This window comes from Pteropus alecto, unplaced genomic scaffold, assembly GCF_000325575.1.
Source record: "Pteropus alecto unplaced genomic scaffold, ASM32557v1 scaffold103, whole genome shotgun sequence".
NCBI classification, from domain to species: domain Eukaryota; kingdom Metazoa; phylum Chordata; class Mammalia; order Chiroptera; family Pteropodidae; genus Pteropus; species Pteropus alecto.
In genome coordinates, this window is record NW_006436288.1 from 2,124,645 (window position 1) to 2,146,987 (window position 22,343).

Sequence of the window (22,343 nt, forward strand, 5' to 3'; positions counted from 1 at the left end):
TTCTTTTGTTGGACATCTGAACAAATTAACATTCGTTGATTTTAAGACAAAGTTGGCGTTTTATTGTTTCTGTTTTTATACGTCCCCCCTTCTGTCTGTATGTCTATCTGCCTCTCTCTCTCTCAGTATCTGTCCCTCTTTTACATGACAGATTTGCACTATTTAAAGAAAGCCATTAAAATTCCCTTGTGTTTTCTAAGCTAAATATCCTCCATTTTCCTAACTATTCTTCAAACAATACATTGTTCTAGTTCATTCTTTAGCCAGGTCGTCCTCTTGTTTGACCTTCATGTAGTTTTTAAAAGCCACCTTTATGATGCTCAGAACTAAATGTAATACTAAAACATGGCCCCCTTCTCTTTGTATACTTCTGTTCTGAAGTTTAACTTTGCATTGACATTTTTGGCAGCCACCACCTAGCACTGTTGAATTTTATTGAGTTTGCAATAAGTTAAAATCTCTCAGTCTTTTTCACATAACCTCTATTTACTTGAATATTTGAACCAAGTTTACTTTATATTTATTGTTATGTCTCATAATTTCTAATATTTTTTATTGTGCTTTTTTCAGTTCTTGCCATTTTTCCCTCATAGTCTTTTTGAAAACTGACATTTGGTTTCATTGATTGCTTACTGTTTTGAGTTTTCTCTCATTTTCTGCTCTTATTGTAATTTCTTGCTTTGGGTTATACCTTTCTTCTTTTACTTGTTTTTGAGTGTGGCTTTTAAAAAAATTAATATATGCATTTAAGGCTATCAGTTTTCATCTGAGTATCATTTTAGTTCAGTTCCCTAGGTTGTATTCTGTTAATACTTTGTTGTTGCTCTTTCACCAAAGATTTCATCTTTAATCCAAGGTTTTTGTTTTTTTTTTTTAATTTGTATGGAGATAATTTTCCTGTCATTTCATTGTTTATCTGTTATGTTGTGGCCACAGATTGTGACCTTGTGTGATTTTTTTTGTTTATGAAGTTGTTAATATTTCTTTGTTCCCACATTCATTGTCAATATTAATGTATTTTGGATGTGTTCATAAAAATGTACATATGGGGTTTATTAAATATGCAATTCTATTTTTTTCTAGCATATTATTTGAGAAATGCATTCTTTATATGACTTGTTTTCTTCATCTATAGACTTTAGGAAGAGGTGTGTTTATCTCTGATTGTGGATTTATTAGTTTATTTCTGAAATTTTTAAGTCTAGTTTTGTTTTATGGGATTCGAAGTGATATTATTTAGGTACATCAAAGATACATGTTTCTAGTGGATTGTACCTTTTATCAGTAGGAAATATCTTTTTTATACCATTACTTGATTTTCAATTTGAATTCTTTTTTATGTTATGTATAGGTTTTACATGTATACTTAACTTTTTTTTGTTAGCATTTGCCTTGTGTATCATCTTTCATCTGTTAATTTTCTGTTTTATTATAAGCTATGTCTCTTGTTAGTACATATCAAATGGTATTTTTGTCATTTTACCCAGCTTAAAACCTGTTATTTTTAGGATGATAGTTTTCTTTGTTTTTGCCCCATATTCAGCAACTCCTAAATCTGTTAATTTTCATTTTGTAATTATCTGGGATTTTAATTTCACAATATTTATTTTAAAGATGATGGATCCTTAATTATTTTAGTGTGTCCATGAGTTTTACTTGTTTTTTGGAGCATTGCAGTTTCTCATGTCTGAGTTCCTTCTTAGGGTCTTTTACTGTCTCATACTTATAGTATACCTATGAAATTATTTTAGCAAGGATCCGTTTCCTCAGTCTTTGCTCAGAGTAATATCTTTATTTCTCTGTCCTGTTGATTGCTAGTTTTTCTGACAATAGAATTCTAAGCTAAAAATAGCTTTCCCCTTAAACTTTGAGGACATTGTTGTTTATTTTAGCATTCAGTATCAAGTCTGATGTCAGTTTAATCTTTATTCCTTTGTAGTTAAATGATTTTTTTTTTTTTTACTCTTAAGTTATTAACATTTCTTCATACTGATTTTCTGGAATCTTAACATAATATGTCTGGGTGTTAAAATTCTTTTTGCTTGTTTTAATTTAGTCTGTTTTGATAACCAGTAGGCTTTTTCTATATGAGTGAATGAGGGAGGGAGGGAGGGAGAGAGAGGGGGAGGGGGGAAGTGTGTGTGTGTGTGTGTGTGTGTGTGTGTGTGTGTGTGTGTGTGTGTATTAGCTCTGCCATTTTTTCCCCCTTATTCTCTAATTTTTTTCTCAGTTCTTTTTTTCTAGAACTCCTCTAAAGTGAAAGTTGTCACTTCTGGGTGTGACTACCATGTCTCTTAGCTTTTCAGTTTTTTCTTTGTATAATATTTTGAGAGAACATATTTTGAAATTCTAAGATTTCAGGTTGATTTCTTTTATATCTTCTTGTGTGTGTATGTGTGTGTGTGTGTGTGTTTATGGGGAAATAACATCCCATGCACTTGGAGGACATTTAATGTACTATTTAAAAATGTCTTTTCATTAACTAGTTTTTTGTGGGGTTTGGCATCTAACTTTTCTTTTTAGCTTTTCTTAATTGTACTCATTTTTGTATTGGAGATTTCTTGTTTTACTTTGGGTGTATGTGCTCAAATGATTGTGAAAGGTGGGCAAATAGTACTTGCCGCTCATTGCATATGCTCGGAATTTGTCTTTTGCATGGTATCTTCCCTTTCCTCTTTCTTCAGGAGCTTTGTGTCCCTACTATATGGGTCACTACTCTATCCACATTAATAAATATCACTGCTGCCCTGCTTAATTAACATTAATACAGAAGAGATAGAGGAAAGTCAAATGAGCATAACTGTTAAGATACAAATTACTACAGGAATGTATTTTCAGTGTGAAAATTTAAACTGGCACATCAAGTCTAAGTGAAAGTCTATACTTACATCCTCTTTTCTTCACCCCTAGTAAAGTACTGTAACTAGTTAGGCATTTATCCTTCCTGACTTTAAAATATCACTTGAATGTATATATAAATGGTTAGAAATAGAAATTATTTTTGTTTTAAAACATAATGGCATAAAAACTGGAAACATTTATCGACTGCTTATATATCTAAGTACTTTCCATTTATTTTCTCATTTAATCCCCATAACATTCTTAGGAAGACAGGCATTATTATAGTCTCAGTTTCACAGATGAGAGTATTGAAACAAGGAGAGGATAAATATCTTGGGTAAGTAACTTAACTAGGAGGAAATGATAGTACCAGTATTCAAAATAGTATGTCTGGCTCATGTTTGCACTCTTAAGCACTATGAGTTATATAGCTGCTTTGTTGTACACTTAAATTGATGCCCATAAAAGAGGTGTACCACACTCTTCTTAACTTCTTAGTGTCCGTGATCTTTAGTGTGGATGCTCCAGTATTTTTTAAAACTATTAGTGATGGATGTTAAATTTGTTTGTATTTTTGCTATTACAGTGCAGTAATAGTTATCCTAATACATTACCTTTTTAAGCATATTAGTGTGTCTTAAGCTAGATATCTCAAAGTGTCTTTGATGTGTCAAAGTGATGCACACTTCCTGCCTACTTGTCCTTAAAAATGGTTATGACAATAAAGTCTTCTACTAACAGTGTATGAGACTACTCATTTTTGTACATTATTGCTTACCATAAATAGTTGCTAGTCTAATGTCTAAAAATGTATTTTTTGGTTGTTTTTTCTCTTTTGCAGATTATTAATGAGGTAGAACATCTTATATTTGTTGTATAGATTGCCTGTTTATGTTTCTTGTTTATTTTTCTTTTGAATTGTTTGTCCTTTTTATTCATTAATAGATGTTCTTTCTTATTCTGGATACTAATCCCATATAACTATGCTTTTTATTTTTCAAGTATTTCTCAAAATTTGTGGTTACTTTATGTACCTTTGAAATTGATATATTTTTCTATATTGAGTCTTATAGCCAACATAACTCTAATATTTTACATATTTTCATACTTCTGAATTTTTTCATATATGTTAATGTTTCTAGATACTGTTTTCTTGCTATTCTGAATTAAATGTCTTCATTGTATTTTCTGAGTTCGTACCGCTTTGGTCAGGATTTCTAGAACAGTATTGAATATAGTACCATACTTTTTGTTTTTGCCTTTAGTGGCAATGTTTATGGTATTTTACCACTAAATATGAAGTTTCCTATTGGTTTGAAGTAGCCATTGTCAGTTTAAGGAGCAATCTTTATGTTGTTTAATTTTTAATTTTATCAGTTAATGAGTGTTGAACCATGTGCAATACCTTTTCAATTTCTATTGAAAAATGACAGTTAATTTTTGTAATTATGTTAATAAATTTCTGAATATGCTTAATTTTTTAAATATTAAAGGTGTCTAAAATTGGAAAGGTGCAATTTAGGGTAGAAAATTTATCTCTTCTTTTAGTAGTTAACCAAACATACAGGAATAAAGGAATCTGAAGAAAATGTATAGGTTTTTGTGTTCTGGCCTCAAAGGTCCAACATAGAAAATCTTAAGTCATTTCTCACAGACTGCTCTCCTAGTCTAAGAGCTATTCTTTTTGCACAATATATTTGTTGAGTCAATTGTTATGCCATTAACAATGACATGTTGGGTAATCATATGTCTTCTGTTTTCCAATAGAATAGCTTCAGAGATTTTATTTCAACATTAAAAAGATGATAAAGTTAGGAGAAAAATAATAAATATTCGTAAATGTCAAAATAAGGTTCTTCATGTGAATTTGTGAACCCTTACAAAGAGCTTGTGATTTATTGTGTTTATCATTGTATTTCTTTGGGATTTCTCCCCCTTTCCCCCCCTATTCTTCTTTAAATTCTGGAGGCTCTAGGCTCAGTTAAATATTTTCATTTGGCAGAGAGCCAGATTTCCAATAGCCCTGAACTCAGCATGTTGCTGTTGCTTAGCAACTACATGTGAAGTCTTGTGGGTATAACTGAATTATAAATAGAGTTATGAGCAGAAGTGCAGTTGAAATTGAAATTGGAAAGAAAGGCATACTTTTTTTCCTCCCTTCCATTCGAATTTGAATGATTCTTTATTCACAGTTTTCAGAAATCGGGTCACAAAAATTGGGAATACCAACCCAATCTGGAAGACAATAATGGCTCTGTAGAGGTTTTGTTTGTAAGCATTTGAAAACATTTGAAAGCATGTTTTTTATTATTAGGTTTAAACAGTCTATGTTGGAAAATGACAGTTAATGGAAAGTAGAGAACTTCTAATTTTCATGGTCATTCATGTAGAAAGATATCCATACATTGTATTATTGTTTATATTTCTCTTCAACATTTATATTAAAGTCTCTATACCATAACACTTTATAGTGTTAGGCTATATATGTTATACTGTTAATCATATTGTTTCTCTAGAATAGAATATCTTAAAAATTGTCCTATAATAGTTACCTACATGGCTTTTGATAAGTGCTGAATACATGAATACACCAACCTATCTTTACCATTCCTCAGTAGAGCAGTATATTTTGGAGTGGAATTTATTAAAATTTTATTTAAGAATCAAAACTTAAAAGATCCTTTCAGGTCTTGTAATTTAATTTCCATTTATTCCAGATGGAAAACTTTAGACCTAACAATGTTAAATAATTTGCCTAAACCAAACTCCCCAGTCTGCGTTTTTTTTTTCCTCCAGCAGCCTCTCTTACTGATGCATATCTAGCAGCTCTTTTTTTTTGCACTCATATTTCATCAGTTTACACAAAATTTAATTGTATTTTGTAATTTATAATAAAATAACAAGCACATAACAAGCACAACTAGTATGAACAGGTTTACATGAAAGCAGAAGATCATGAGAACTCAGTGTAATTGTGGTTATCAGTCAATATGTTTATTGAATGGGTGGAGAACATTAGATCATTTTGTATGATGGTTAGGACAGAGGTCAAAAGAGTTTCCAAAGTATAGTGTTTTTCGCTCAGATCTCTGCAGATTTTTTTTAGGTTCTAAAAGGTGAAACAAAATGATAATTCTTAGTTTTGGATAAAGGAACTCTGTATTTTCTTAAAATATATCATAAACTTTTAATAAAAGCTTCTGACATCCCAGTCTGTGAAACTAAGCTTCTTAGAAATTTTTGCCAAAAACATATAGATTATATTCTTATGTAGTATTTGCCAGGAAAATTTTAGAGTGGAAATACAATTTTTCTTCTTTTGCTCCCTGGGGGAAGTGCTGGTCCATTTTGAGTTGTATGCCCAGGAGAGATCTTGCTATACTCTTGCATAACTTTTTTTCTTAAGTTCTGATTGAAGAAAGATGTAAATTTGTAAATAGGATTAGCTCAAAGTTGCGGTAAATGTAATTTTAATTAGATCAACAAGGAGGGATAAGGTATTAGCAATATTGCTTTGCTACAGAAGAGAAAAATAATAGGAAAATAAGAAGTACAAAGAAGAACTTCAGTTTCCTTAGGATATGAAAGATTAGGGTTCTTCCTTTAGTTTAGTTATATTTGTTATTAAAATTAGACTTACCATGCACATAGGCTAGGGCCACAGAACATCTGGCTCTCAGCTGACATTTGAAACTCCTGTATGTTCTTATGGGGAGGGTCAGAAGAGGGGAGAGAGAATGGAATGATGGAAAGTGAAGTTTCTGGAACTATCTAAACTTATGCAGGGCATTTTATTTGCTGTACTAATTAGTAACACTAAGGTGCCATCGATTATTCAATCCACCCAAAATTCAGATTGCTAGGTATGTAATAAGATGTGTGACTACTTTAAATAATGTTCTGCAGACATCATGCATTTTCTGTTCTCTTGAAATAAAACTGGATGATGTAAGTAAAAATTGAAAAGGACGATAACTGCTTTAAATAATACTGAAGAAAAACTGAAGTGCTGAGATTTATATTTAAAGCGATATTCTACTTACATATCTGGAATTATAAAATAATTTTTCCCACTTGTAATGCCTTGTTATAAAATTTGACCCATTTGTTATATTCTTCCCCACTATCGTAACTCATAGGTTAATGCACATTTCTTTCCTTTGCGATAATGATCATAGTTTATTTGTTTAGATAAGTAAACAGAAATTATGTACATATAATCTTTAAGTTAAAGATGTGAATACAACTGTAGTTAGATTCTGTATATCTAAGTCACATATGAATACAACATTAAGAAAAATAAGACAATAAGCTAAGTTACTTTTTATCCGGACCTGTATTTAAAATAACAGTATGTTTTTTAAAAGTTTGGTTAAACTTAATTTTAAAATCTAGCTATCCTTAGATATTTAGATTAAAAGAATTGTTACTCAGTGGATTACTCATTTAATTTTTTTCCTTCCTTCACTGAAGCTCTTTTTGTTACTTAAAACTGTCTGCATTTCTGTGTGTTTTAAAGGCATTGCTTTTAAGCTTTATTCGTGATTAAAATAAGTCCTTTACATGTAATTTTCATAATTAAAAATTTTCCTACTATTGAGTATATGAATCCATTTGCATTTTGTATAACAAATAGTAAACAAAACATTTTGAAATTAATTTACCATTTCATTAAAACACACTGATGGAGTTCGATGTAAGAAATGGATAGAACATGTACTCTGATAAATAGCATTTCTTTTAACATGACAACTGTCTAACCAGCCTTTTAGCAGCTATAATTCAAATTCTTGAAATGAAAAAGTTTTTTCCTTTTTCTGTGTCTGTGTGTGTGTGAGAGAGAAAGAGAGAGAGAGAGAGAACGAGAGAGAACGAGAGAGAGAGAGAGAGGGAGAGAAATATTTGGTCATTTCTGACTGACCCATAATCTTCATAGTTAGTACGTTAGACTGAACATTATTTGCCATCTTTAGGAATTAAAATCCACTCCATTGTAAATTTGGAATGTATTCTGAAACTTGCATATTAAGCATTATTGGGTTGCATAGTTAGAATGATGAAATACATTACCTTATCTAGGTAAAATAATAAGAAATGTCAAGTGTTATCAGCTTTACCCTACTTTAAACAAAATTGAAAAAATCAAAAATAGCATTATACAGATTATATTTTTACATGTTTGATTCAATTTTTACTTGATATGAACAATAATTTGTTTTCCTCACTGACAGGAATTATTTTGAGAAAATAATTATTAAATGCCTACTGTATAAAGGACATTGTGTTGGAACAAGTTTGTGTTAAAAATGAATAAGACATAATCCCCACCCTATTTAGAAATCTGCTGTGAAAAGTTATTTAATCTTTGTATTTTTAACACACAGCAAGCAGCCTTTTAACACATAGCCAGTTTCCCAAATAATTGCTGGTAAAAATGCTAGAAAAAAATACAGTGCTGTTTAGATTTTGGAGATTAGAGACACTAGAACTGTAATCAGAGCACCTCATTATTCTCAAGAAAAAAGGCTTAAATGTTTATCTACATACACACATATGTACATATATAGACAAAATAATATGAATAATTACATGTAACTTGAAAGTGGCTTATTTAGCTTAGAATTTATTTTTTTTAAATGCCACTTACTAAGGAAAGGTACCAAGTTAATATTGATGAAATGCGAAACACATCTTTTTCTCCAAGAAAATAAAGTGTTTTTTGTTGGTAGTTTTGCTCTTATATTCATTTCTATTCTGGGATTCATACTAACATATTGTTTCTATTTTTAGGCTGTTGCCAGGCAGATTTTAAATTTCTTCTCTTGTGATTGCCCAATTTCTAGCCTTCTAATTGGTTACAAGAGCTTGCTTCCTATAGCCAACCACAGTGACTATGCAAATTATATTAGGTTTCTGTTGCTATGAGAGAACTGATAAGATGGCTGCAGGGGGCTCCCTTTGGGGTATATTTATTATTTTAAGGAAGATTTTCATCATTATATATTAAAAAATAAAAGTAGTTTTCTTTCAAAATGGTGTTTTATTTTTGAAATATGAAATCAAACTAAAGCTTTAAGGCTTGAAAAATGTCTTTCATGTCATATTTCATTAATTTTAGTGGTGCTCTGTATTATACTCTGTCAGAGGCAGCATTATGTATTAGTGGGCATATATTGTCACTTTTTTTAGTAAATAAGCATCCTGACTCCCCAAAGAGAAGTCGTCCTCTGTGTCTAAACTTATATGTGAACATACCAGCACGATAGTTCACAACTGTCAAAAATATTTTAGATTTCTACCTTTGCTTCCTAAAAGAATAATTTAGTTTTATTATTTAAGAATTATTTTAGATATTAGATATATATGTGTAGCACATCATCCTTTTAGCCAGTATTTTCTAACTGTATACTATGTGCCAAGCAATATGTAGCTTATTAATATTATACCAGAATATTTTATTTATTTATTTATTTTTGTTAAGTGATGTCAGCATATTTTAAGTTTTGGACACTTAAAATGTATTAATATTAAATGTACTAGGTACATTGATGAGATGTGCCAAACAATACAAAAATATAGATATTTTGGTTCACTTATAATTATTTCTAAAAAGATACATTTAAAGTACTGGCAAATAAGAGTAAATGGTGGTGAGATACATTAAATGAATAAAAACAATATTGATAAAATGTTACTAAGCCTTATGTAACTCCAGAAAGTTCAGTGGGTATACCTCATTTTAAAAGAAATTGATCAACATTAATTACATATAAGGCCTTTGGTTATAGTGCCAGATTAAAATGGAAGAGAATGCTTCTGTTTCCCTTAAGACTGTCTAGTCCTTCTAGTATGTGTAGAAAACTTTATTAATGTACATACATGGTGTACTCATCCATGCCATGCTCAGTACTGTTTTTTTGTTGATAAAATGTTTTGTTCTGAGTATCGCATGTCTATTGCTACCATCCTGCAAGATAAACATACTACAGAATTATGTCCCATTTAGGACAGAGAAAAAGAGTAATCAGGTTATCTAAGATGTACATATAGAAAACAAGGCTGCTGTTATTTTACATGTATTGCCTTTCTTTCATCACTGGTTTAATAATTACAAATGTACTTATTGGCCTGGTAATATAAAATTCCCAAGTATGAACCAGTGCTCAGTTCTTTTGGTGTAATTTTGTCCATGTTTGAAGTATGGCCTAGTAAAGGGAGGTTAGGTTCAAAACAAGTGAAAAGCAAAGTATTCAACTGTGGTTCTGCTATTTTTTAAAAATAAGTTAATTAGATATAATTTATATACCATTCAGTTCACCAGTTTAAAGTGTACAACTCAGTGGTTTTTAAAAATACTCAGAAGTTGTGCAACCATTACCACAATTAATTTTAGAATATTTTTATTACCATGTAAAGAAACCCTGTACTCTTTAGCAGCCACTCCTCATTTCCTCTCAACCCCTCAACCTTAGGCAACCACTAATTCTGCTTTCTGTTTTTACAGATTGGCCTTAACAATTATATTCAGTGACTTCTTCATTTTAAAAGAGGGAGAGAGGAAAATTGTGGCAAATATCATATAGTTTATTGCTTAACATTATCATTAACAGTTTGTTGCTGATAAAATAGAACACTCCATGGTAGCACAATTTAGGCTAAAATACATAAGAAGGATGCTTATGCTAATAAAAACAACTACGTGCTGAATTGGGTGTTTGGTTCACCTTCTACGTTAAAATTATTATTTATGTAATGGAATGCATGATAGTAGCATGGTTATTGATACATTAATTCAGATCATTTGTAAAGTTGAATTTGTATAAATTGTCACTGAAAAGAGAAAAGAATAGGCCTTGGTATAGTGTCTGACATATAATTGCCCCTTGATTAAGTGTCAGTTAAAAATAACATGGCCTTCTGTAACTTCACTCATTGTATACATAGGTGGTATTGGGGTGGTAGGGCCCTGATGATAATGGACTTAATTTTTCTAAGAAGATGTAATTTGATAAATGTATTCTAAAATTGCATATTTTAGATAAGGTCATCAATTAGTTTTAATTTGCCTGTGTAACAGAATGATCCCAAAAATACACTCGGAGAAGTGATTTTAAGGTATCTTGCTTTTTTTTTTTTTCATGTAGACTACCCTAGAATTTCTCAAAATGTAGCAACGAATATAACAAGTTAGTGTAGTGACCATTCTGGTTTTAATGTAACCAACATTTCAAGAGCATGATTTGTTCTTGCTTTGTCCAAGGAATTGGTGTAAAGCAAATTCCCTATTTTCTTTGTTGTTGATTATATTTTAAAATTTAGTTAAAGGCCTTTTCCATTCCGCATTTTGATACCCCACCTAATATCATTAGGTTGGTGATAGGCAGAAGGGGTTATTTGTTGAGATGTCAAATATCATGATCACTAAATATTTTACTGACTTTGTGAGTATTAGGTAGATAAGGAACAGATTTCACCAGTTAATATTTTTTTAAAACATGGTAGGATAGCTCTTGACAGTGTTTTTATGTAATTGAGAGAACCATAGTATAGCAGAATTGAAGAACTGTGAAATATAGAGTGCTCTGCGTCAAGTAAATATTGCCACTGCTTTGTGAGTGACCGAGAGAACTTGTAGAAAACAAAAAAATGTGGGATTTTTAACAGAAGTAGTGAAAGTAGTGATCAAGTTTTACTAAAGTTTTAGAAAAATAATTAAGAGATGAGATATCCAGTATTTAAGATAAAAATTTTGAAAGTCTGTTCACTAAATTTGAGCAGATAAGTGTCAGGGTGGATGAACCATTGTATTATCAGGTTCACCAATCTCAATAATGGGCAGTAAACAGTAAAACAGATTTTTAACATTTTTTATGAGTACACTGATTATTGTTTATGATTTTGTTTTCAGGATTGTTACAAATTTCTCAAAATTTAGGAGTGAAAAATAAAACCACACGGTTCTCAACTGAGAACTTAAAAATCTAGTAGCAGAGTTGCATTTCTGAAAAGGCTAGGAATCATCAGCATAAGTTATTATGAGAAGGCCATTATTAGGTCTGTCGACTAATGTTTATTTAAGCTGTTTAATGAAAACCGAAAGTTGAATAAAAATTATTTTCTGCATACCATTATTCAGAATAATGTTATACTAATGCCAGTTAACAACATGAGTGTAATTTGAGTGCCTGTGTCAAAGATAGAACTGTCAAGTTGACTTAAATGCCTTTGCTTAATATTTTGCCAGTTTGCTGTTTTATTTTTAAATATACTTAACCAGGTATTCATAACTTTGAGTTAATATAATGTTTGTATGAGTGTGCATTTTGACCCAACAATCCTGGTACTCCCTGTTGTTTTTGTCAGTTAAGGCTGTTCTTGGAAAGCAGTAATATAGGCCCTTGTTTATTTACTAAGAAAAACTCTACCGCAGACCTGTTATTTAGACAAAGGATCTGGGGGTATATTACAAATATGTTTCAATTTTACTGTTCACTGTATATTTTCACACCATTTGGATTCTTGGTAAAGCACTTGCCCTCATCTGCTTCCCTTGTTGCTGGGCAAGGTTCTGCTGCTGATGTCTGATTGGTTTTAGGCAACTACGGCTTTAAGCCAATCAGACGGTGAATTTGAGCTCTCTCACAGGACTGAAGCATTGAAGCAGCTGCTGATTTATTTTGCCTATGGGGAGATTGTATAAACTAAGAGTATGGCTGCAGCAAGCTCCTTCTTGGGTATGTTTTGAAAAATTACAAGGTTCATCTTTAACTGAAGGAGAAAAGAATGAGGTTTATTTGAAAAAACTTGTTTACTAAGATAATTTGACAGGTAGTGAATTTGAGAACAAATATACTCTTATGACAGATTTCCTATTTTTATTTTACAATTTTACTTTTAAAGGAATGTTGAATGATGCAATATAAGAAAAATTTCCCTTCAATTTACATGAATATTTATTTACTGTGTAATCCACACATTTGCTTTATTGTTTCCAAAGGGGAGAGCTCATATAACCTTTTTGTAACCTGCTGTGAAAAGTAGTTAAGGAGAAAAGGATGTAATAATTGTACTTACAACACTTAAAATAGGTTGTCAAGAATCAGACATTTTAATTTCATTAGCTAATCAAGTCAAGTCAGGTCAGTGCAGTAGACAACAAAATACTGTATAATGTTATCCACAGTAAACTTTTGGGTTCAGAATACAATTAATTTTTGGAATTGAAAGTCTATAACAATAGTGATAGGTGGGTATGAAAATAATCCTAAGTCATTTGGATTTAAGAATTCGCTGCATTTTTAGTTATAAATGTTTTATAAATGTTAATGACTATAGATTTTTAAAAAGAAATTTACATTTGTAGATTCTAACCTATTGTGTAGAAAAGTATGTTCTTGTTAGGCATTGTCCATGTTTCACTCATTTCCCAGGTAGGGAATTGATTTATCTTTCTGGAAACATTCACGGACATTTAAAGGAAGATAATTAAAATAGCATAAAAGGTGTAAATCTTATTTATGTGGTATATTTAATGCATGTCTATGGATTTAGGATTTTATGCAGTTATGTTCTAGGTTACTTATATCAGACAAGAAAAAGAACCTCACTGAAGTATTGCAAATCCAGGTTTTAACTATGTTTCTCTGACCTTATTGTCTGTCTCCTGTTGCTGGGCAGGAATCAGAATGCTGGCTACTGATTGGCTGAGTTTCTGAGCAGCTCTTGAACAAACACTCAAATTCTTGAGCTTTTTAAGCAGGCAGATTGTAGGCTAAGACATTACAGCTTTTGGTAATACTTCCCCTTTGTTGTTTCATAGCTATGGGCTCTTAGCTAGAAAGAAGAGTGAAAGGATTGGGTGGAAGGGGATGAAGTAGAGAAGAAAATGTTTTCATGTAAAGAGGAGGCTCATTGGACTTTCCCTAAAAATAACTTACCCAAAATTTGAAAAAAAATTCCAAGCCATAGAAACTTAACTTGCAGAACTCATCCTCCTTGGTTATTTAAATATAAATTCCTTTGGTAAAGGTGAAAAACCCTTGTTAATGCTGTAGAGAAGGATTTTATTAGTGATATTTCCTCCAGATTTCTTGAATCTAAATATAAGGACTTCTTTTTTTTTTTGACTGTCTTCCTCATGAAAAAATATTTTCAGGAGAAAGTAGTTCACGTTTTACATATTTACTTCTAGACATGGCAGACATTTTCTACTGTAAGATATGATGCTTTTTCTTGGAAAAATGAATTACAGTCATGTGAGAGCTTCATGATTCTAATGTTGCCACCTAAAAAAGTAGTATTTCTTTTGTGGAACAGTTTCATGAATAGCATCTCAGTTACAGATGATGATATTTAAAATGATCCTTAGAAATGTTTTGTTCCGGTAATACAGCCATGGAGACTTGTTTGCAGGTAACACACCCTTCTCTAATGTGTGTCTTTCTTAAATATACTTTGCTTATGCAAAATAGATTTTTAAAAACCTACTGCTGATTGGTTTGCACAGATATGGCTGAACTAGTTTGAACTGGTTATTCATGCTACTTCCTTATTGCTTTGTCTGTTTTTCATTATACTTAGAACCCACAAAAGATCTGGTAAGTGGCTGTAGTGTGCTCCCTTGTGGGTATAGATGGTAGTTATTTTGTAATTCTTTGTACAGTATTTTATTGTTTCTGAATTGAATGGCAATTTTGTTGATAAAATCAGCTTACTTGGATTCTATTTATTTTTATCGTGTTATTTGGTGGCGGCAGTTTATTAAATGTTATTTGGTGGTGATATTTACATGTTAGATTTTCTAATTCATATACAAAAGTATTTAAGAGATATTTGTCTTAGATTATCTAGTTTATGCCTAAAAATACCCTGAATATACCTAGACAGTTATGATAACATTTATTGAGTGCTTCCTATATTCTAAGGGCTTAATGTATAGAATCTCGTTTAATCTTCACTACAACTTTTGTGGTAGGTATTATTAATATTCCTTTTATAAGGTAGCTGAAACTAAAAAATGCAACGTTAGGTAACTTGCCCAGTGTCACAAAAGTACATGGGCAAGTTGAAGTTCAAATCCATGTCTCTGTCTGCAGAATTCATATTTGTAATGGAGTTACTAAAAAATATGAAAATATACTTTCTTTTAGAATAATGTTAGCTTTTATTGCCACCAGTAAGAACTGCCAGCTATTCATACAACAGCTGAGAAATGTGGATATTATGAGGTCAAAGTAAAAAAAGAATTGCAATCAGTGTTTGAAAATATTTAAAGGATAACCATACTTGATAAATTTAATTATTTTGTGTGTTTGGATCAGCAGGGAAAAGTGACTACAAAATGTGCATTGTATCTTTGCAGAAAATTTTTCATTTCAGTTAGCAGGAGTTTGGAATGGATAGTGGGTGGGAAAAAATTGAAGTTTAAGTTTTAGACTACCATATATAATCCTTAAAATAGTGCCTGTGATAATTTTGCATTGAAGTTTCTATTCAATTGCAAGATAATTTTTCTAAATAGTTTTACTCAGTTCTATAATTTAAATTAAAAGGCTAGGAAGACTAAGAAATATAAGTAATTTTCTTAGTGTGAGAGAATGAATGAAGAATTTATCACAGTTTAGTAGTACTGTGACAAAGTAGTAGGTTCTCAAGCCGTATTGGCCTACAGCATACAGGTTATGCTATTGTTTTATGCCTTGCAACTGAAGGAATGGAACACCAGGAACACCTGTAATTGAATAAGTTGGGTTTATTATTTGTATTATTTGTTGCAGTGAGGAAGAATGCTCACTATGGGGAAACTGGGGCACATTGGCAAGAGAATGTTAGAAGAAAACCTAGTATAGAATTTGGTCATTGTATTGTACAGGTTGGGTTATTTTGTGGAGGATTGGAGGAGGAAGAACCTCACTTGTGGTTGGGTGCTGTCAGAAATTTGGGGCAATTCTCTGCTTGGGTATCTCAATATAAACCTTATCTATAGTGAGGACAGACTATAGTGAGGATAAAGCTGCAATTGATAAAGAAGTAGCCATCACTCATTTAGTCAGAGAGAGAGAGATAATTGTTTTTTTTTTTATGGGTTACACAGTGACCTTATTTAATTTGAATGTTGAGATGGTTTTATGTTCAACAGGAGAACAACATGGATTAGCTATAAGCATTAAGTTAGTGTATAATAACATTAAGGCCTACCTGTGAGCCTCAGATAAGTTCTGAGACCTCAGAGTCTGCTTTTTTCCCTTCTCTAGCCAAAGCAAGTATATTCTACCGTCATTCCTACTGGTAATAGTGATGGTAAATGAACATTCAATGTAAAAATATTATTCTAGCTCCCTGTACATCTTAGTCCTTAAAGGACTTTGTTTTATTCTACTATAGACTGGTGGCCTCTTTCTCCAGGACCAAATCCTTGCCCTCTTTTGCTTGCTTTACTGCACTGGCCGGATATTAACATGGAAATGGTGATAGAGAACATCCTTGTCTTGGTTCTGATCTTATTTCACCATTAAGTATGATGTCTATACTTTTATTGGTAGATAACTTTTATGAGATTTGAGTTGTTTCCTTTATTGTTAAGTTTTCTGAGAGTTTTATTATGAGTCAGTGTTGAATTTTGTCCAATGAATGAATATTCTGTATCTGTTCAGGTGGTCTTTTATTTTCACCCTCTATCCTGTTTATATGGTGAATTACATTGCTTTTCTTCAAAAAATAGCAGAAGTTTCATATCTCACAGTTCTGGAGGCTAGAAGTTTGAAATCAAAGTATTAGAAGGGCCATACTCCTCCTCCTGAAGGAGCTAAGGAAGGATCTGTTCCAGACCTTTTTCCTAGTTGCAGCTTGTGCAGCCTAACTCCAGTCTTCACACGGTGTTCTTCCCATGTGTGCAACTCTGTACAAATTTTCCCCTTTTCAGAAGGACACCAATAATATTGAATTGGGGCTCATTCTAAGGACTTTTAACTTGATTATCTCTGCAAAGACCCTATCCAAATAAGGTCACATTCTGAGGTATTGGGACTTAGAGCTCTAATATATTTTATCAAGTGGACACCAGTGGCCTGAAATAAAACCATAATGCTTCACGACTCACAATTTACATTGCTTGCATTTTGAATATGAAACCATGTATATTTTTAATAAGTTTCAAATGGCCATAATGTATTACTTGTTTTTAAGAAACTTCCTTCTAAATATCTCATTGGTGAAAGAAATTACAACAGAAACTAGAAAATGTTTTAACAGAACAATGAAAATATGACACATTAAAACGTGAGATGCAGCTAAAGTAGTGCTAAAGGAAATTTATAGCTTTACATACATACCTTACAAAAAGGGAAAGATAGAAAAGTAATGATTATTGTTTAACGTCTTGAGGAACTGCCAACTCTTTTCCAGAGCAGCTGTACCATTTTACAGTCCCATCACCATTGTGTGAGAGTTCCAATTTGTCCGTGTCCTTGCCAGTATGTTTTTCTCTTTGATTATAGCCATCTGCTGTGTGTGAAATGTTATATCATTGTGGTTTTCATTGCATTTCTCTGATGACTAATGATGTTGAGCATCTTTTCATGTTTATTGCTTATTGACTATTGGTTTATTGACTATTTGTATATCTTTTAGAGAAATGTCCATTCAGGTTTTTTGCCCATATAAAACTTTTGTTTTTGTTATTCAGTTTTAGGGGTATTTTATATTTTTTAGATGCAAGTTCTCATGTATGTTATTTGCAAATATATAATTTGCAGATATTTCCCTCTTTCATGTGAGTTTGCATTTTCACTTTCTTGATGACAATCTCTTACTAATATATTTACAGTTCTGTTATCTAGATGTGCCTTATTATAAATATCTTTCATATGTGTTCCTTAATTTTCCCTCCTTTTTTCCTTATCTTTATGCCTCTTTCCCATTCCCCTACTGTTTTTATTCTCTTATACTTTTATTTTTCTTTCTCCATCTACTTTTTTACTTCCACCTACTTACTTATGCCTATATATCACCATCAGACTTTGAATCTGGTAGATTATTGAGAATGCAAACTACAAACTAGTTACTTTTTTCTAATACTTCCAGTAATTGATCTTTTATGGACTGTACCTGTGTTATCAATTTCATATTACATAAATCCAATAAATATGAAAATTAACATATAGGAAGGATTATTATGCTTTCCGTATGTCATTGTTTCAAAATTACATGAAGTGCTACTTGCTTATAAGATCAATTTACAGTAAGTCTATAATTAGATGTCTTCTGTTTCAGTGATTAAATTCTTTTTCTCTCTCTCTTTAAAGATTCAAAATGGATAGTATAGAAGAACCTCAGAAAAAAGTCTTTAAGGCTCGAAAAACAATGAGGGTGAGCGATCGTCAACAACTTGAAGCAGTGTACAAGGTCAAAGAAGAACTGTTGAAAACTGATGTCAAGCTGTTAAATGGCAACCATGAAAATGGGGATTTGGACCCAACCTCACCTTTGGAAAATATGGATTATATTAATGACAAGGATGAGGTGAATGGCATTGAAGAACTTTGTTTTGACCCTGAAAAAAAATCAGAATGGAAGGAAACACCTTGTACCTTAAATGTTAATGTAAAAAACAAACCAGATGATGATTTAACATGTGCACCTTTGTCTCCTAATAATATAACTTCTGAACTAGTCTCTAAACTGACTGCTGCACCAACTTCTGGTGATCCAGCCTCTGGTGATCTGGCAACTGGAGATACAGCCTCTGGAGATTTGACCTCTGGAGATCTGGCTTCTGAAATATTAACCTCTAGTGATTCCACCGCTTGTGATCCCACCTCTGGTGATCCCACCTCTCCTGAGCCTGCCTCTGCTGATCCCACCTCTTGTGATTCCACCTTTGGTGATCCCACCTCTGATAATCCAGTCTCTGGTGATCCTGTCTCTGGTGAGTCGATCTCTGGTGAACCAGTCTCTGGTGAGTCAGCCTCTGGTGATCCAGCCTCTGGTGATCCAGTCTCCAGTGAACCGATGTCTGGTGAACCAGTCTCTGATGAACTGGTCTCTAGTGAACCAGTTGATGGTGAACCAGTCTCCAGTGAAACAATCTCTAGTGATCTGGCCTCTGACGACTTAGCCTCTGGAATAGTGGCCTCTGATGATCCAGCCTCTGGTGAGCTGGCTTCTGGTGAGCTGACCTCTGGTGATTTGGCCTCTGGTGATCCAGTTGCTGATGAAACAACTTCTGATAAACCAACTTCTGATAAACCAACTTCTGAATCAGCCTTTGATCCTATGTTTGAACCAACTTCTCTACTACTTTGTGAACCAGTTCCTGAAACTGACATTACAGAACCTACTAGCAATAAAGGTGATGATTTTCTTGAGAAAAATGGAGATGATGAAAAGTTAGACCACATTTTCTCATTTGATGAGCAGAATAAAGCTGATAGTAATATTGATGCTGATAAAGAAACTCTAGAAACAGATGATAGAATTATTTGTTCAGATCTACCTCCCAAAAATGAAAAGAAGGTAGAAGAAGATGCTATCACAGAACCTACTCTTGGAGAGGAGGCTATATCTAGCAGTATGGAAATTGACCAAAGTAAAAAGAATGAAGATGAAAATTCTACAGACCTTGCAGAAACCATTAGTGAAAATGTTTTAAAAGATGACAAAAATGAGAATATCTTAGAAAATACAGATTCTATGGAGACAGATGAAATTATTCCTATTTTGGAAAAGCTTGCACCTGCTGAAGATGAACTTAGTTGCTTCTCTAAAACTTGTCTCCTTCCAATTGACGAAACAAATCCAGATATGGAAGAGAAGATGGAAGGTTCTTTTGGTTCACCATCTAAACAAGAAAGTAGTGAGAGTTTGCCAAAGGAAGCCTTTTTGGTTCTCTCTGATGAAGAGGATATTTCAGGTGAAAAAGATGAGCCTGAAGTTATATCACAAAATGAGACATGCTCTCCAGGTTAGCATATCATTTAAATTAAAATTTTTTTTTATTAGATTTAATAAACTGTTTAACAAAACACTTGAAATTTTAAATTTTAGTTGCAGAGAAAGTTGAGAACGATGGTGATTAGAATATTCTCTTAACTTCATAGATTCTTTTAACTTCACAGAATTCAATTACAAAGTATACGATCCATTCTGTGAGCAGCATTATGTGAAGTGCTAAAAAGAGAAATAAAGTAAGAATATATGTCCCTTGCCCTTAAGGGGCTTAAAGTCTAGGAAAAGAGATAAGATGGACTAACATATCACTATGAGATAACAATGTCAAGTCAGTGCATAATTGATCAACATTCTAGCAATTGTTCTTGCTATCACTTAGCAACCAAAGTGTAGAATATAAAAGCCTACTATTTATTTGCTTCAAGTGTTAGAAATCACATATGGTAATTAATTTTCCCATTGACAGCTGATTCTTTTAATATTCTTTGTTTGGGGAATGACATCACCATTACTGGAAGCCAGAAACCTTGACGCCTGATTATCTATTTGATGAAGACATCATCCATTTGCTTCCTCAGCCATCTTGATTTTACCCAACCTACTCTCTTCCCTCTCATTTTCTGAATGATCCCTCTATAACCTAAATCTCTAGAGAAAAAGGAGAGAGAGAATGAGAAAAATCCTACTTTGCTTTCATGGTCAAACGCAAAGATTCCTATATGAAACTTTCTCAGCTCCTTTCAGACAGGCATGAGTAAGTATCTTTATGTTCTCGTTGTAGCATGTTCTCTTAGAACTCTGAGAGGAGTGACCTTATAGCATGAAACATAGCATCTGGTTTCTAGTTTGTTCAAAGAAAAAAATGAGGCAGGCCTAGGAGACATAGGATTCCCCCCTCCTCCCTTCTTCCCCCAACGTATCATACCAGCTTTTGGAGGTAGACATTTTTTATTATTAAAAGATGACTTCCATTTCCCAAGAGCATTTATTCATTCAGTAAACATCTCTGATGAAACAGGCCAGGCTCGCTTTGGTTCTGGGGATTTAAAGATAAAATTTAGTGCTTGCCCTCAGGATGCAGACAAGAATTAAAACCTAGGCCATTAAATGCAAAGCTGTAAATACAGTAATAATGTTAAATTGGTCTTATGGAAGTTTAGAGAAGAGTGACTTTATGAGACTATAAGATGTATTCCTGAAAGCACTCGCCTTTCACTGTCTGTATAACATAGAGTTTTAATGAAGATAATCCCTGTTAATGGCAGCTTTATCCTACTTGCTTAGGCCAAAACCTTGGAGCCATTGCTTTTCCCTTTATATCCTATATCCAACCCCTCAGGAAATCCTGTTGGCTTTACCTTCCAGAATAGCTCTAGAATCCAGTTTCTTCTTGTCTTCACTGCTGTCACTCTTGTACTGAGCCACCACCATCAGGCCAAAATCATGCCTGGGTTACAGTTAAGTGTTCAGTAAATATTTGTGGAGTAGATGAATAATTGGTAATATAAGAGAAGTATATTATAGAGGACCTTTGTTACAGTGTTTAAAGCATTCTGATAGCACAAGGGAGCCACTGAATGATTTCAAACAGAGGAGAATGACATGAAACTTACATTTTGGAAAGATAATAGTTAATAATACTTAGAGTGAACTTCATTCAAAAAGTATTTATGTAGAGAGTGACACTGGGACAAGTCCTTAGTAAATTGTAGCTTATTTAATGAGTTTATACATTTTACTTTTATGTCAGAATCTTGATATTGGAGACCATCCCTCCCACACAGTGCTATAAAATGCAGATATTAATATTAAGCCATCCACATTGCATACTTCAAAAATTCTCAATTGAGTTTATTTTTGGTTACTTTTAGACTCTTATCTGATTGTATGCTATTAGCAGAGTAAGGTCAGTGATAAGATTTAATTTCTTAGCCAGTAACTAAACTTTTATTTTTTTTGTTCTTTCCCCTAAGAAAATTTTGTGTATAGTGGGTTGAAGTATAATTTCTTCATCGGTACTTAAACTATATGCTGTTTTTTTAATATGGTAGCCAAATTTGTTACGTGTCATATTTGTTACTTTGTACCTGCTCAGGTGTTACTTTCATCAGATTCTTTATTCTTGACTAACTTTTAATGTTTTCAAACCAAAATTATAAATTGAAGTACTGAGATCTGGCTCTTTCTCTGTTAACGTTTATGTGCAGTACTAATAGGAAATCTCTATTATTTTTGGCACTTCTTTAGCAAATTTGTTTTAAATATAGTAGTTATGATGGGTCTGAGCAGCAACAGAAAGCAAATAGAAAAAGCAGTTTTAATTTTACAAAGATAGAAGAAAGACCTGAGAAAGTATTGCAGATAGACCTTATAGGCCTGAAGACACTATACTATTGTTACATAATAGGATATAATAACTGATACTTACTAAATGATTAAAATCAGAGTCTAAAGATTTCTCTCTGGGAAAGTTCAAACACTAGAGGAGGTACACATATTAGTTATACCTTCCATATCCCCTCCATACCATGTACTCTCCTCTAGGTACCACTCTT

The 22,343-nt window shown here is 32.5% G+C and overlaps 1 protein-coding gene across 2 annotated transcripts in view; it reads left to right on the top strand.

Moving 5' to 3' along the window:
- Positions 1-22,343, top strand: part of ATF7IP (activating transcription factor 7 interacting protein) — a 105,699-nt gene that overhangs the window by 24,488 nt on the left and 58,868 nt on the right. For both annotated transcript variants that reach the window (XM_006912641.2, XM_025047336.1), the window contains exon 2: positions 18,144-19,801. In XM_006912641.2, the coding sequence (XP_006912703.1) occupies positions 18,151-19,801 (1,651 nt within the window). In that variant the 5' untranslated portion in view covers positions 18,144-18,150. The remainder of the gene's footprint in view (positions 1-18,143; positions 19,802-22,343) is intronic.